We start from the raw sequence: 13,781 nt of genomic DNA, 5'->3' as shown, positions 1-13,781 counted from the left end.
CCGGGTGGAAACAGTCTGGGTTTGACTGAGTTGGTCTAGCGCAGTGGAGCCAATGCAATAGTCCCAAAAGTGCAAAGACAAACCCAAGGTTAAAGCAAACGCTCAAAGTATTTGAATTTTTTTCAAATACTATTTTGACACAGGTCTGATCGCCATGGTGCTGGGAGGAGGCTATGGTCTATTATGGTCTATTTCTATTATGGTCTATTATTATGGGCTATTACCTCTGAGAGGAAAGGTTGACACACGCAACACGCTTGTCCACTGTCATGCAAAATGCGTTCGAGCAATTGCGTGCCAATGCCAGAAGAATGTTAATACAAGGGAACAACAAGCCGTTACTTCCTGTAAAGTCTGACATGTACATTTCAGCTGTGCTTTATCCCTTCTTACTTCTCTTTCCCATCCGTAATTTGATCTTTGTGGAGTTAAAGAAAAATAGGTAAAGAAAGAATCATTCAAAATTCTCAAAGAATCTGAATGCAACTCCCTTAACCCCTCCTCTCCTCTCCTCTCCTCTCCTCCCCTCTCCTCTCCTCTCCTCTCCTCTCCTCTCCTCTCCTCTCCTCTCCTCTCCTCTCCTCTCCTCTCCTCTCCTCTCCTCTCCTCTCCTCTCCTCTCCTCTCCTCTCCTCTCCTCTCCTCTCCTCTCCTCTCCTCTCCTCTCCTCTCCTCTCCTCTCCTACCTGCAGGTACCAGCAGCATCCTGGCGGGGGCGGTGTTGGCAGCTGTGTACAGATGCACCGGCCGCACCTACGACACAGACTCCCTCATCCACGCTGTCCTGCACCTAGAGCAGATGCTAACCACCGGTCAGATAACACACACTCAAGATGCACACACACACACACACACACACACACACACACACACACACACAAAGTTATATGCATGAAGGCTTCGTTTGATTTGAATGTGGGGTTTGGAGGTGTTTTCATTCTGTTCCATAACTGTGTTGCACATTGTTCATGTTTGCCATCTGAATCTGGGGCTTGAGGTTGTTCGCTGGTGAGTATTCACCCCCCCCCTTCTCTCTTTGTGTTTTTCTCTCCCTCCCTCCCTCCCTCTCTCCCTCCGTCCCTCCCACCGTCTCCTAGGTGGTGGATGGCAGGACCAGGTGGGGGGTTTAGTGGGGGGGGTGAAGGTGGCACGGTCCAAAGTGTGTCTCCCCCTCCGGGTGGAAGTGGAACGTCTCGCTCTGTCCCAGGACTTCCTGGTCTCTCTACAGCAACACCTCCTATTGGTCTACACCGGCAAGACACGGCTAGCACGGAACCTACTGCAGGTAGTCACACATCTCTTACTGATATGAAGCCTCGTCTCTTAAGTCAGACATGTTCCTTCCTCTGACAGATGACATGGTTCCTGTGCTTCCAGCTTATCGTGTGCTCAACAATTGGCTTCTGTGTTCTATAGACAGAACAGGAGGGATGTGCTTACACAGGAAATCCGGTTGTCATTATTTCCCTGATCCTCCTCTGGTTCCTCCATTTGGGGGCGGCTGGGGCGCAGGAGGTAGAGCCGGCGTCTAATGATCGCAAGGTCGGCAGATCGGCGGTTCGAGCCCCGGCTGGGCACATGTCGAAGTGTCCTTGGGCAAGACACTGAACCCCAAATTGCTCCCAATGAGCCGGCCGGCGCCTTGCATGGTAGCTTGTCATCATTGGTGTGTGAATGTGTGTGTGAATGGGTGAATGAGAGGCTGTTGTAAAGTGCTTTGGAATAAGGCGTCTATATAAGTCAGTCCATTTACCGTTTTTTTCATTCTGAACCCCACATTAACTCATCATGTCTCTGGAGAGTGTCTGTCTATAGAAGGAAGATTTTTGTCTTCTCAAAAGCTTGATTCGTTGTTTCCACACGTAGGGCATGAACTGGTATTTCCACAATTTGTTCAATAAACTTTTCAAAGGTTAAAACAAATAGTCTGGCTGGTTTGAACCTTGCCTCAGGTGAGAGCGGTTGATTTTAATTGAAGGTTTATTTTCTTGACATTTAACAGAAGCCTTCATGCAAATCGATTTGCAATATATACATCTGTCTAAGTAAGTGAATCATCTATCCATCAGTAATCATACGAAATAATAATCTATGCCAAATCCAGGGTCCCGTTACAATGCTAGAAGAACATAATTTACTAGTCAGAAAGGCTTCAAACACAATTGTAGTTATGTCAGTTCTCTAATACATTAGCCTATGCCATCATTTTAAACATACATTTTTAGATTAGATTCAACTTATTGCAGAGTACAAGCATCAGACAACGAAATGCAGTAAAAAGTGAATGTCAGAAGTGGGATTCGAGCCCCCGTCTTAAAAATTATGAAGTCATCCGGAAATAGTTGTTACTATAGTAACGTTAGTGTTGGTAGCTTGGTTGTGGTCGTTGAGCGGGCGTTAACCCACAGCTAGGCCACAATGCTTGTTTCCAACATAGTCCTCCATTATTGTGTTCTCCTACTTGCGCTTTTGAACCACAATTTAACTACAACACTCCTGCTGATCCACTTTGTCCTCAACATTGGAAGACAAGAGCGAGAAGAAATGGCGAACAAGTGTATCCAGCTTATGCCGTTCATGCCAGCCAGAGCCACCTTGAGTGTGTTCCCCCTGTGTCTCACCTGGTTGACTGTTCTAACAAAACCTTCCTCCTTCAGTCCCTCACAAACTTTTTAAAAGATCACTAGGTCACTATTTCTATGTTTTCTTTCATCTATGTACTCTATATTTATATCTTTAATTATCTGAAGGCAGACTGCAGTCTCCTCCTCACTCCAGAAATGCTGGCTCCTGCTAGTCGCCATCGTGGCTTGCTATGCTGTCCCTAACAACAACAAAACCCAGGATTCCCTGCGAATCGAGCATGCGCAGACGTGACTGAATATTCCGGAAAGCGACATTTTCCGATTAAGGTGTAAACATGTCACAATATTCAGATTCAAACAGGCATATGCCAGGGGTCTTATTCGGAATATTCTCCAAATATTCTCCTATGGCCTTAATCCGGTTCTGCACGTGTTTACATGACTCTTACCCGACTAGTGAGCATATTCTGATTAATACATGCATGTAAACTTATTTCTCAGGGATGAGACCATATCTCTACAAAATAATGATGACTATCAATCCTACATCAATGTCTTAGTGAGTAGGCAACCCATGGTTTTGGCTGTCTGTCTCATACATGATTTCCTGTCTACAATACAGAAACCAGACAGGTTTCTTTTGTTGCAACTTTTTTATTTTTGGCTCTATCTAGTCGCTACACTAACATACACGTCCTTCCTGTGTCTTTCACAGTAATACCACTTCTGACCACTTCCTGTTTACATTATACAGTAGCAGTAGAACACTTCCTGTCAATGCTGCAATTTCTCTTCAATTATTGAACAAATGAATCAAAATAAGTTAAGAGTGGCCTTAACTAGTTGACTATCTGTGCAGTATAGTACAGTGGACTGTGTACATAGCCTTTATTGATGTAAACCAGCTCCTTACCTTCTTGTGATTTTATGCATCTATGCTTTTTCTAAAATGTGTTTTCTTTTTCCTTTCCTAACACCAGGGGAGCCACCCCTCCTAAATTTCGTTGTTTGGTACCTGTACTGTAGCAATGACAAATAAAGTCCATTCCATTCCATCTACTTCATTTATGCTCATCTGCACTTCTTTAAAGATAAGACTAACAAAAACGGTGGTAAATGCCCACCTGGAATAATACTGTCTTACCTGTCCTGTCCCGTGACTGTCCTGATACTTCAGTGGAGGAAAGGAGATGAGGAGGGGAAGCCACAGGTCCTAAACTGATCACTCTTCCCTCTGCCTCGTCCCTAAACCTCAGTTTTTAATGTGAGTCAATGCCATGTTAAGGTTTGTCCTGACTGAGCTGAGTGTTTCTCAAACCCCACCTTTAAGTGCTGTTCTTAGAACCAAGGGATGGAGATTCCCTATCCCAGGGGGCATTGTAATAGAGTTTATTCTTCTAAATCTGTGGTCAAGAGCATCAAGATCAGCTGTTCCTTTCATCTTATTGATGGCTTTTTTTTCTCCACCACTTTTGTTGTTGTTTTATATTCATTCTAAATACATAAAGGCTGTATACTGAATACTAAAGTCTGGTACTGTGATCAACTTCAAGAAATTATCTGTTTGAAATAATATTAGTAATCGAACATCAATAAAAAGGTCACCTTTCAGCAATATCTTGGGAATATGTAATGAGGGATTAAGTCTGTCCTAGATCTGATCGTTTTACATTCCTCTACCTAACTCTAATCTACCTCTCTCTGTCACTAACACTTGTTAACCATTTGAGACCGGGAGATAATATTGGGTAGCCTACCTAAACTGTGTTGTGTTTGGCAGGATGTGGTGCGGAGCTGGTACAGCCGCCTCCCTGCCATCGTGGAGAACGCTGAACAGCTGGTGGACAATGCAGAGGAGTGTGCCCGTGCGTGCACTGAGGGTGAGTGAGTGAGACTGAGGGTGAGTGAGTGAGAGTGAGAGTGAGACTGAGGGTGAGAGTGAGAGTGAGGGTGAGTGAGTGAGACTGAGGGTGAGTGAGAGAGAGTGAGACTGAGGGTGAGAGAGAGTGAGGGTGAGGGTGAGTGAGAGAGAGTGAGACTGAGGGTGAGTGAGTGAGGGTGAGACAGCTGGTGAGTGAGTGAGTGAGAGACGCCCCCTCAGACCAAGCCACGGTTTTGGGTAACTGAACACAACGTGACTCAAAAGTGACCAAATGACACTAAAAAAATCTATCTAAAAAAATCAGGCCGTACTGCACATGAGCTTTTCGACGGAACTCGTAAAATTAACACAATCACACACTGAGCATGAGACCAGCCAGATAACAATGCAAATGTGCTTGCTAGCATGAATAGGGACTTTTTCATTGGGGAAACTTTTTATATTCTCTTTTGTTGAAGTAATAATAAATAATAATAATAATACATTTTATTTATGGGCGCCTTTCAAGGCTCTCAAGGACACCTTACAAGACAGTTTAAAACCACATATCAAAACATTAAAATCAACAAAGCAAAATGAGATAAAAACAGCAAAATCAGATATAACAACAAACAAAATACAGGAGATCAAACCAAGTAAGCCATTGTGAAAAGGTGTGTTTTAAGAAGTGTCCCCCTCTCCCCCCTCCCTCTCCCTCTCTCTCTCTCTCTCTCTCTCTCTCTCTCTTTCTGGAAGGTTCTCTGACCAGGCTGGGGGCGTGTCTGGAGCGCTCCTGGCAGCAGAAGAAGGTGATGGCTCCCGGGTGCGAGCCGGCCGCCGTGCGGGCCATGATGGACGCCCTCCGCCCCCTGGCCCTGGGGCAGAGCCTGGCCGGCGCTGGGGGGGGGGGCTTCCTCTACCTGCTGACCCGCCAGCCCCAGCAGGGGGAGACAGTGAGGCACATCCTCAACAATACACACGTGAGTACGGAAGGAGAGAAACGGAAATGGCCACTATGTTGCATTCATATATCCTACTGAGCACTTATTCATGTCATTAAGGTAATGTTGTTTGTGTCATGTATGTAGAGCTCTAGAATCTAGAACGTAGAATTTCCGATGAATGTATTTGCAGTTCATGAAATGGCTAATAAACTTTTACTTCTTTCCAAGAGGAGAGCTGATCTATCAACTTCTGGTTGGCAGTCTTTACATGAGTTTAAACAGGGTTCCCGCGCCGGTCGTAAAAAGCCTTTGGGCCCTATTATGCACTTCTTAACTTGCCGTCTTAAGTGTTAATTAAGACTCACCGCCAGGTTAAGACCTACCCCCACCCTTATTATGCGCTTCATACGCGCTACTGCTATTATGCAGGTGTCGATAGGCGCCCACACATAAGACGTAAAACTCCCGTGCATATATTGCTCATTGTGGGAGTGTTCATATGTTAATGAAGTGCACTAGGCGCCCCTGCTATTATGCGATCTGACTTTGCTCCTAGCGCTAAGAAGTGGTTTGAAAAGTTCTTAAGTTTAGACTTCATGCACGTTTTGAAACACGAGCGCGCCTCCACGGTTTGCGCATGCATGTGGGCAGACATGAACACGCACGTGGCTCCACGGCAAGACGTCAATTACGGTCACAGTATAAATGCTTTATTTCAGAAGGGAGAGGCAGAGAAGCGCGCTGACCTCCTTCTCAGGACTTCCATAATAGCATAGCGCTAATGACTCAACGCAGCCGGTTCTTAAAGGGAATGGCACCTGGCACGCTGATTGGGTTGATTGAGAAGACGCCCAAAACACACCCATGACTAATTTCTTTGCTTAGCGCCGGGTTTTAGGCGCCCACTACAGCACGCATAATAGCAAAGTGGCCTTGACCACGCCTCCACGTCTTAAGTTTAGATCTACCGCCTCGTCTTATTGATGAAGTGCATAAAAGGGCCCCTAAAGTCTAAAATCCATCAATCCGATTTATAAGGCCTAAAAAGGGAGCTGTCCTGCAAGGAAGCTTTTGTGCACTTTGTTCTCTTCACGTTGAAGTGACTTTCTACAGTTAACTGTTAATGTTAATACATTTACTTTTGAGTAATTATCTGACTTATTTATTTTATATTAATTATCCTTCAGACTTTTTTGAAATCCCTAACTTCATCACCTAGAGGATGACAAAAAGCTATCATATGGTTTTGCGACAGGTCTAAAATTCTATTCAAAGAGGTCTAGAAAAAGGCCTAAAAGGGTATTAAATTTGACTTGTTGAAACTTGTAGGAACCCTGTTATGGAGCCAAAACAAACCAGCATTGCCTATTGTGTATCACAGGGCCTTGGAGACTTCACTGTCCATTCAGTTGAGCTGGACATGGAGGGGATCTCACTGCTGGAGCCTTCCTGAGACGGACAGACGGACGGGGCGGACAGACGAATGAACATGGACGGACCTCACCACTGCTTTACTGTCCCGTTACTTACTGTCCCGTTACTTACTGTACACTGTGTCTTCCTTAAGTTGGCACATGCCTTTTGAAAGGAATTTTCACTGCCACCAACACATCTGCTCAAGTGTTGTTGTGAGACTAACTGTTATTGGAGTGTTCAGTAGTAATTATAAAGATGAAATGTGAAAGCAGTGTTAGCTCAGAGGACCTTATTAAGTAGTAACCCTCTGACTCAAAGTTACAGTACTTAACAAAGTTACCACCATTCGTAAATGCTGTTACACAACCACTCAGTCTTTAATATACTGGTCACGGATCATATTGATGTGGTTACTGACACGTCAAATTATTATCCAGGCCTCGTAATATCTGTTGCGCATCTACTGGTAGTCCGCTTAACAAGCGGTCTGGAAGTTGACTATTAGCTTTAAGAGATTGTTACCTAACTTTTGTCATTTAACAGTGTCAAACACCTATTAAGACTTAAATGGTGCATGAAATGTCTCATCGGAGCCATTTAGTATGTGATTGAAAGGAAAGCATAACTTATGTTTAGTGTTCATGTATCAAGTATGTTTGCTAAGATGACGTTGTCTTCCCGAGATCTGAAAATATGGACAAAGATCAACGCAATCAATGCTGTGGTTTAAAGCATCTACTGTGTCATTTACTCCTTGATCATGATATGATTAATATGACTCTAAATAAGGACGTATTACTATACTATAGCTACTATAGTTTGTAATCATGTTGTGAAAAAGTAATACCTCTCCTTGAGCGCAACAAATGGGTCAGAGACATGGAGTGCTGTGCATAGTTGCTTTAAAGGTACAATATGATTGTTACAGTTGTGCTAACTTGCCATGGTACATCAGTAGCAAGTAAGGAATGATCAATAACATGAACTGAAGAGCGCCCAAACAAAGCCTTTATAAAACCTGGTGTTGTGATGCTTACCTATGTTACACTTTGTTTGTTAAGGATATGCACACATTTGCCGCTATTAGAAAACATAGCATGTGTTATGTTCAGTATGTGTGGCCAGTGTGAGATAAAACGTATCTTATTATCTTACTTATCTAACACTTCACCTTTAATGGTTAGTGTGCAAGCTTGTATGTTACATTTAAGTTGTTACATGGGTTTGAATTCAGCCTTGGTTGGACGAGGATCAGCTGTTACACTATTGCATGTTGACTAGTCACACAGTCTGGCTCAGAGTTGCAGGTGCAACATCACACCATGTGTGTTTGTTTTGCTTAGGGAAGGTGTGAGTGTGAGTGTGAGTGAGTGCTGTGGTGGAAAGCATCGCACAGGCACCTCAGTACTGCTCTCACAGAACCAACGCCATGGTTCAGGTAATGCACCAGTGTTGTTGTTTTACATATATTCAAATAGACCCTCATGGGCCACCACCTACAGGCAGACAATGATTAACTGTTACACAAGCGTGAGCCAGAAGTTTTTTTAATATAATGAATTCAGCTTTACTGTGCCATATTGTGGACCAGTGTGATTGGGGAGGTTACACAGACTGATTTCAGAGTTAATCTCTTCATTTATTTACACAATAAACAGTGAATAAAAATACATTGTTGCCACTGTCTGCTGATTCAAAAGATGACAGGCCAATAGGGGAATGTAGTATCTTTCCTTTCTTCTCTGTTATCATTGTGGGGGTGGGGAAAGAAAAATATAAAATGGTGAATGCAAATCGGCTAATGTTAAACTCTGTTCTCATCAAATAAAAATAAAAAAACACTGTGTGTGTGTATGGTGACTTCTTTCTTCCCCAGGTGACTGGGAGTCTGTTCCACCATTTCCAAATATTTCGCCTACTACTGAACAAAGTGTGCATAAGCCAAATAGTAGAGGCGATTCCTCTTTTTTGATGTGAAAACCAGACTGGCGAAAAGCCGACGGCTGATCTCTCTATAGGCATCCTCCACCATACTGGTTTTACTTTCCCTACGGTTTGAGTTCAATGCAGTTGAAGTGGAGGGCGATAGGCCACTCTAGAGTGTTTAGATGCACCCTAGAGCCAAAGGTGAATGTCCTCATTTTCCAACCACCACAGACAGCTGGTCCCGGATCCGGCCCAGCCCGTCTAGCATGGTGTCCAGAGTCTCCTTGCTCAGTTCCACCGTCATCGACGACTGGGAGTCACTCCCTCCTGGACAGCTCGAGTCCCCCATCTGCAATATCAACCACAGAGTTGGTGACTGACTGTCTGGAACCTCATACACAACAACCTAAGCTATTTGTTTTGCAAGATTAGAATGTTTCGAGAAATTCACCAGACCAGACAAATTCCCAACACCAGACATTTCCCCTAGACACTTCCTCATATATCTGAAAGAGTTTGACGTGTAATGGGGAAATGCTTATTACTACACCTTGCCTTCTGGTAGAATTGAATTGAGTTTTCATGGGTTGTGTCTGAACTGAAAAGCCAATGCAATGTAGTATAGCGGGCCTAGATACTAACTCTTGGCAGCCCACTTACAGACATACATTTACTAAAAGAGGATGCATGTGGTCTAAAGTTAAAAAAAACAACAACAACAACAACAACAACAGTCAAATCAATACAGGGCCATATTCCACTAACGGTGGCTTAATATAGCTGCGCTATAATTAAATGCGGCGCTCAGGGACCTCGAGATTGGTATTCAAGCCTCAGGTGATTCCTCGAATGAGGATCAGCCTTGTGTCATCAGTGTTCACAGAAGACAGGCTTACAAATCTTCGATATGGGCGCGTGCACCAGGGTTTCCGTTAACCGGTAATTACCGGTCTTTGTCCGGTATTTTTTTTTGAAGTCCGACAAATTGAAAACTCGTCGGACAAAATGTCCGGTGAAAATAATTCCCTCTAAGCTTCGGGCCACCATCTTCAGCTGAGCACCAAACACACACACACAACGCCGCCTGAGAGAGAAGGACCCGCCCCCTCCAGCCAGCCTATAGGCTAACCAAAGAAGGCGGGTCCCTCCCTCCCGGGCAGTGCCGCGCGTGCACGAGTGTGTGCGTGCCCGGCGCCCAGCCGAAAACGGTGGCCTGAAGCGGAGCGCTTTAACTTTATCGCACAATAACAAGGATAACAAACGAAACGGACAACATTTACACTAAGATGGAGACAAACTTCAGCGATATGATCTAACAGCCGGTCTTCAGGACGACATACAGACCCGTATGAGCTTACAGGGCTATCCCCTAAGTATGATTTGACAGGCAGCTAAACGAAATGCCTTCCCAACCAGCGAGACCTGGGGGGTATTCCATCAACGTCGCCAAATGAAAATCCAGGCTCACCCCGACAAGTCTCGCGAGATCTATCAAGGTATGCCTGGATCTTTTTAAGAGTCTCGCGAGACTTAACGAAATAAGCCCAGACCCTCCTCCAGCGACTGTTACAATAGGATTGTATTAAAACATAAGGTTTGTTTCTGCACGGACGAAGTTGAGTGTGACACAGCCATGTGGAGAGCTGGATGTACAATGTCAACACGGAGTTATAATAAAAGTGTAAGCAACTTGAGAGAATGCTTTAATCGTCATTTCTGTTAGTCAGAGTACAGTATAGGACTAGGCAGAATATAACATGGTGACAGCGAGGTGGACACGTTCCTGACGTGAGAAAACCGAACTTTGGTACAGTGAGGAATAGCCTAGCATCGGAGCTAACTAGCTGGTTAGCAATAACGCAGAGGGACATAGGGGACAAACAGACTGTAACCACTAGATCGGGTCGAGCAGTTGCTAGACCCGGATATCTCATGGACTATGCGAGCTGAGTTGTGTAGCGAACAGTGTGTTCGAGAGAAGAAGAAAAAGAAAAAAAAAAGAGAAAAAGAAATGGTTTTGAAAGATTTTTATGTTGTTCACTGTTCACTGTTTAGCTCCCTGTTAGTTCAGTAAAAGAAAAGGGATGTTACAATAGGATCTTTTAGTTCAGTAAAAGAAAAGGGATGTTACAATAGGATTGTATTAAAACATAAGGTTTGTTTCTGCACGGACGAAGTTGAGTGTGACACAGCCATGTGGAGAGCTGGATGTACAATGTCAACACGGAGTTATAATAAAAGTGTAAGCAACTTGAGAGCAGGCACGCGGGAAGGTATTTTGACTGGGGGTGCTGAGGTGCTGTCTATATACGCTACAGGGAAAAAAATTGCCAGGGAAAAAATTATAACGATTTCTCTCCCTCCCTCCCTCCCTCCCTCTCGCTGATTGCTCGTTCGCTCACACGCACACAGTGGCATAACGACGGGCCCCAATGCACGGGCAATAATAGTTAAGCACGCACGCACCCACACACTACAACGACGTAACGTTAAATATTTTACCAACAATGTGTTGGAATTTACAGTAATTTCCACTCAGCTCACAGTGTCCCACAATGTCCACAAACATGATGTTGACCATTATTACAGACAGCACTCCATGTCGATTGTTATTGCCTCTTAACGGAAGCCCTTCGCTGCCGAAGAATCGGATGGATCTGAATATCAGTTCTAATACGTTTCTGGCCGTCTGTTGCTCTTTCTCAACAACGTCCGACAGTAGAGCATTAATGGGAGTGTTGTTAAGCGAAGCAAGCAACTGCATCAGCATCTTCTTCCAACTCCACTTCAATTGTTCTGGCTGATTTAGCATTTTTGCTAAAGAACTCAGAGATTCCCTAGCAAGATATGACCATGTGATCACTAACATTAAAACTAACAAACACATTTTTACATTTATTACAAAAAACACATTTATTTTTATTCCCAAAAGCAACAATAGTTATTATATTGTTTTAACTTATTGTTTGAATAATATTTTTATTTTTTAAATTCAGGCAGGAGGAGCTCCTTCTGCCTGCCGCTAGGGGGTGCTGCAGCACCCTCAGCACCCCCCTTCCCGCGTCCCTGGTGTAGTCATTCTCCTAGTAGTCCAGACTGAGGAGGTTTATTTACTGTCAACAAACGGAATGAACGCGCAACTTCTACCAGAGAACCTACACGGACACTTTCACATAGCGGTTCATTTCCTCCATCTCAACAGTTCAGCACATAGCAGCTATGTAACTTAGAGCATCGTGGACATTTCAGGTGAATGAACCAGCTGCATTACAGAGACGCTCATGTTTCTTACCTGCGCTCATGCGATATTCACCAACCTCCACGTTTCTAAAGTTGTTCTGATCGACCTGCTCAACTTCCTCACGACCAGGAAGAACTGTTACTACAACAACTTCCGCTTTGGAGGAAACGTCCCAATAAATGCTCACATGTCTATTGAAACGTTGATAGAACATTTGATTAGGAACAGTATAGTAATACTATAGTATTATAATATCATATAGTGTAGTGCCGGAGGAAAAAGGAAAGACGTAGGCAACGTAATGATAACTGTTTAATCAAAATAACAACTTGTACTCTCAGTACAGGACCAGAAAATAGATCACCAAAACTGTTGTGTCTAAACAGGAAGTTGCAACGTTAATAATCCTCCCCTCTGCCCCTAGTGCCAGAACTGGTTCCCTCCCACTACACAACCAACCGTAAGAGGAGAACATGAACCCATAATGTAGTCACTACACCAGCCCCCCCAGTGTTCACCTCAATATTGGAAATCCTCACGGCGAGGAGGGCGTATGGCCCGGCCCCTACGATCGTAGGTAAAGTCAGGAGGTGCGGGAGGAGGTGTGACATCGCCCATCACGTCCTCCTGCAGGGAAGGACGGGGGGCAGTGACGACCGGGGGCTCGCGAGCTGCGGGGGGTTGTCGGGGTCGGAGGGGGGAATGGCCAGGGCGTGGCAGGGGAGGTAGGACTGGAGGCCGGCCTCTGCGCGGTGGCAGGGCCAAGTCCAGGGGCAGTTCAAGGTCCAAGTGGGCCGGTTTGAGGCGATCAACGGACACACACTCAGGCCTACCCCCCATGTCAACCATGAAGTTCTTGGCTCCGGCCTCGATGACACGGAAAGGCCCGTCATAAGGAGGACGTAGTGGAGTCCTGTGGCCATCATGACGAATGAAAACGAACCTCGCTGAGTGCAGCTCCGGGGGCACCCTCGAAGTAGGGACACCATGCTGCGTAGTCGGGACCGGGACGAAGGTCCTGGCGCTGTCCAGCAGGGAGGCGCGCTGAGCGGCGGCGGACCAGGGCTCCGTTGACTTGGGAATGAAGTCACCGGGGACCCGCAGCGGCTGTCCAAACACCAGCTCAGCGGACGACGACTGGAGGTCCTCCTTAGGCGCTGTCCTGAGCCCCAGCATGACCCACGGCAGCTTGTCAAGCCAGTCGCTGTCCGTGAGGCTGGCTCGAAGGGCGGCCTTCATGGATCGATGGAAACGCTCACAGAGCCCGTTCGCCTGCGGGTGATAGGCGGTTGTGCGGTGGAGCTTGACCCCCAGATTCTCCGCCACCGCTGCCCACAGCTCTGAAGTAAACTGTGAGCCACGGTCAGAGGAGAGATCAGCAGGGGTGCCGTAGCGGGAGACCCACACCGCGATGAACGCCCGGGCCAGGTCGGGGGCTGTCGTTGAGGAGAGCGGAACTGCCTCCGGCCAGCGAGTCGTCCTGTCCACCATGGTAAAGAGATAGGTGTATCCGTGCGAGGGGGGCAGCGGCCCTACCAGGTCCACGTTTACATGATCGAACCTCCGCTCAGGCACAGAGAACTGCTCCAGGGGGGCCTTGACGTGTCGATGCACCTTGGCGCGCTGGCAGGCGATGCACGTGTCTACCCAGGCCCTCACATCCCTCTTGAGCCCATGCCAGACGAATTTCTCTGACACCAGCCGTGAGGACGGTTTCCTACCAGGGTGAGACAAGCCGTGTATCGCCTCGAAGGCGGGGCGCCTCCAGTTGGCGGGGACCACCGGTCGTGGCTGACCCATGGAGACGTC

General features: G+C 45.9%; 1 protein-coding gene across 1 annotated transcript in view; it reads left to right on the top strand.

Annotated features, from left to right (window-relative positions):
- Positions 1 to 6,842, top strand: part of LOC308170441 (L-fucose kinase-like) — a gene marked incomplete at both ends in the record, with an annotated part of 162,152 nt that extends 155,310 nt beyond the window's left edge. Inside the window, 5 exons of the mRNA XM_080545231.1 lie at positions 692 to 811; positions 1,097 to 1,284; positions 4,365 to 4,464; positions 5,202 to 5,425; positions 6,771 to 6,842. Coding sequence (XP_080401357.1) covers positions 692 to 811; positions 1,097 to 1,284; positions 4,365 to 4,464; positions 5,202 to 5,425; positions 6,771 to 6,842 — 704 coding nt within the window. The remainder of the gene's footprint in view (positions 1 to 691; positions 812 to 1,096; positions 1,285 to 4,364; positions 4,465 to 5,201; positions 5,426 to 6,770) is intronic.
- Between the last annotated feature and the right edge of the window lie 6,939 nt (positions 6,843 to 13,781).

The sequence above is a fragment of the Nansenia antarctica genome (assembly GCF_963989245.1).
Source record: "Nansenia antarctica genome assembly, chromosome: 14".
Lineage (NCBI taxonomy): Eukaryota > Metazoa > Chordata > Actinopteri > Argentiniformes > Microstomatidae > Nansenia > Nansenia antarctica.
The sequence above is the reverse complement of the archived record's forward strand: the minus strand, read 5'-3'. Positions and strand labels throughout refer to the sequence as shown.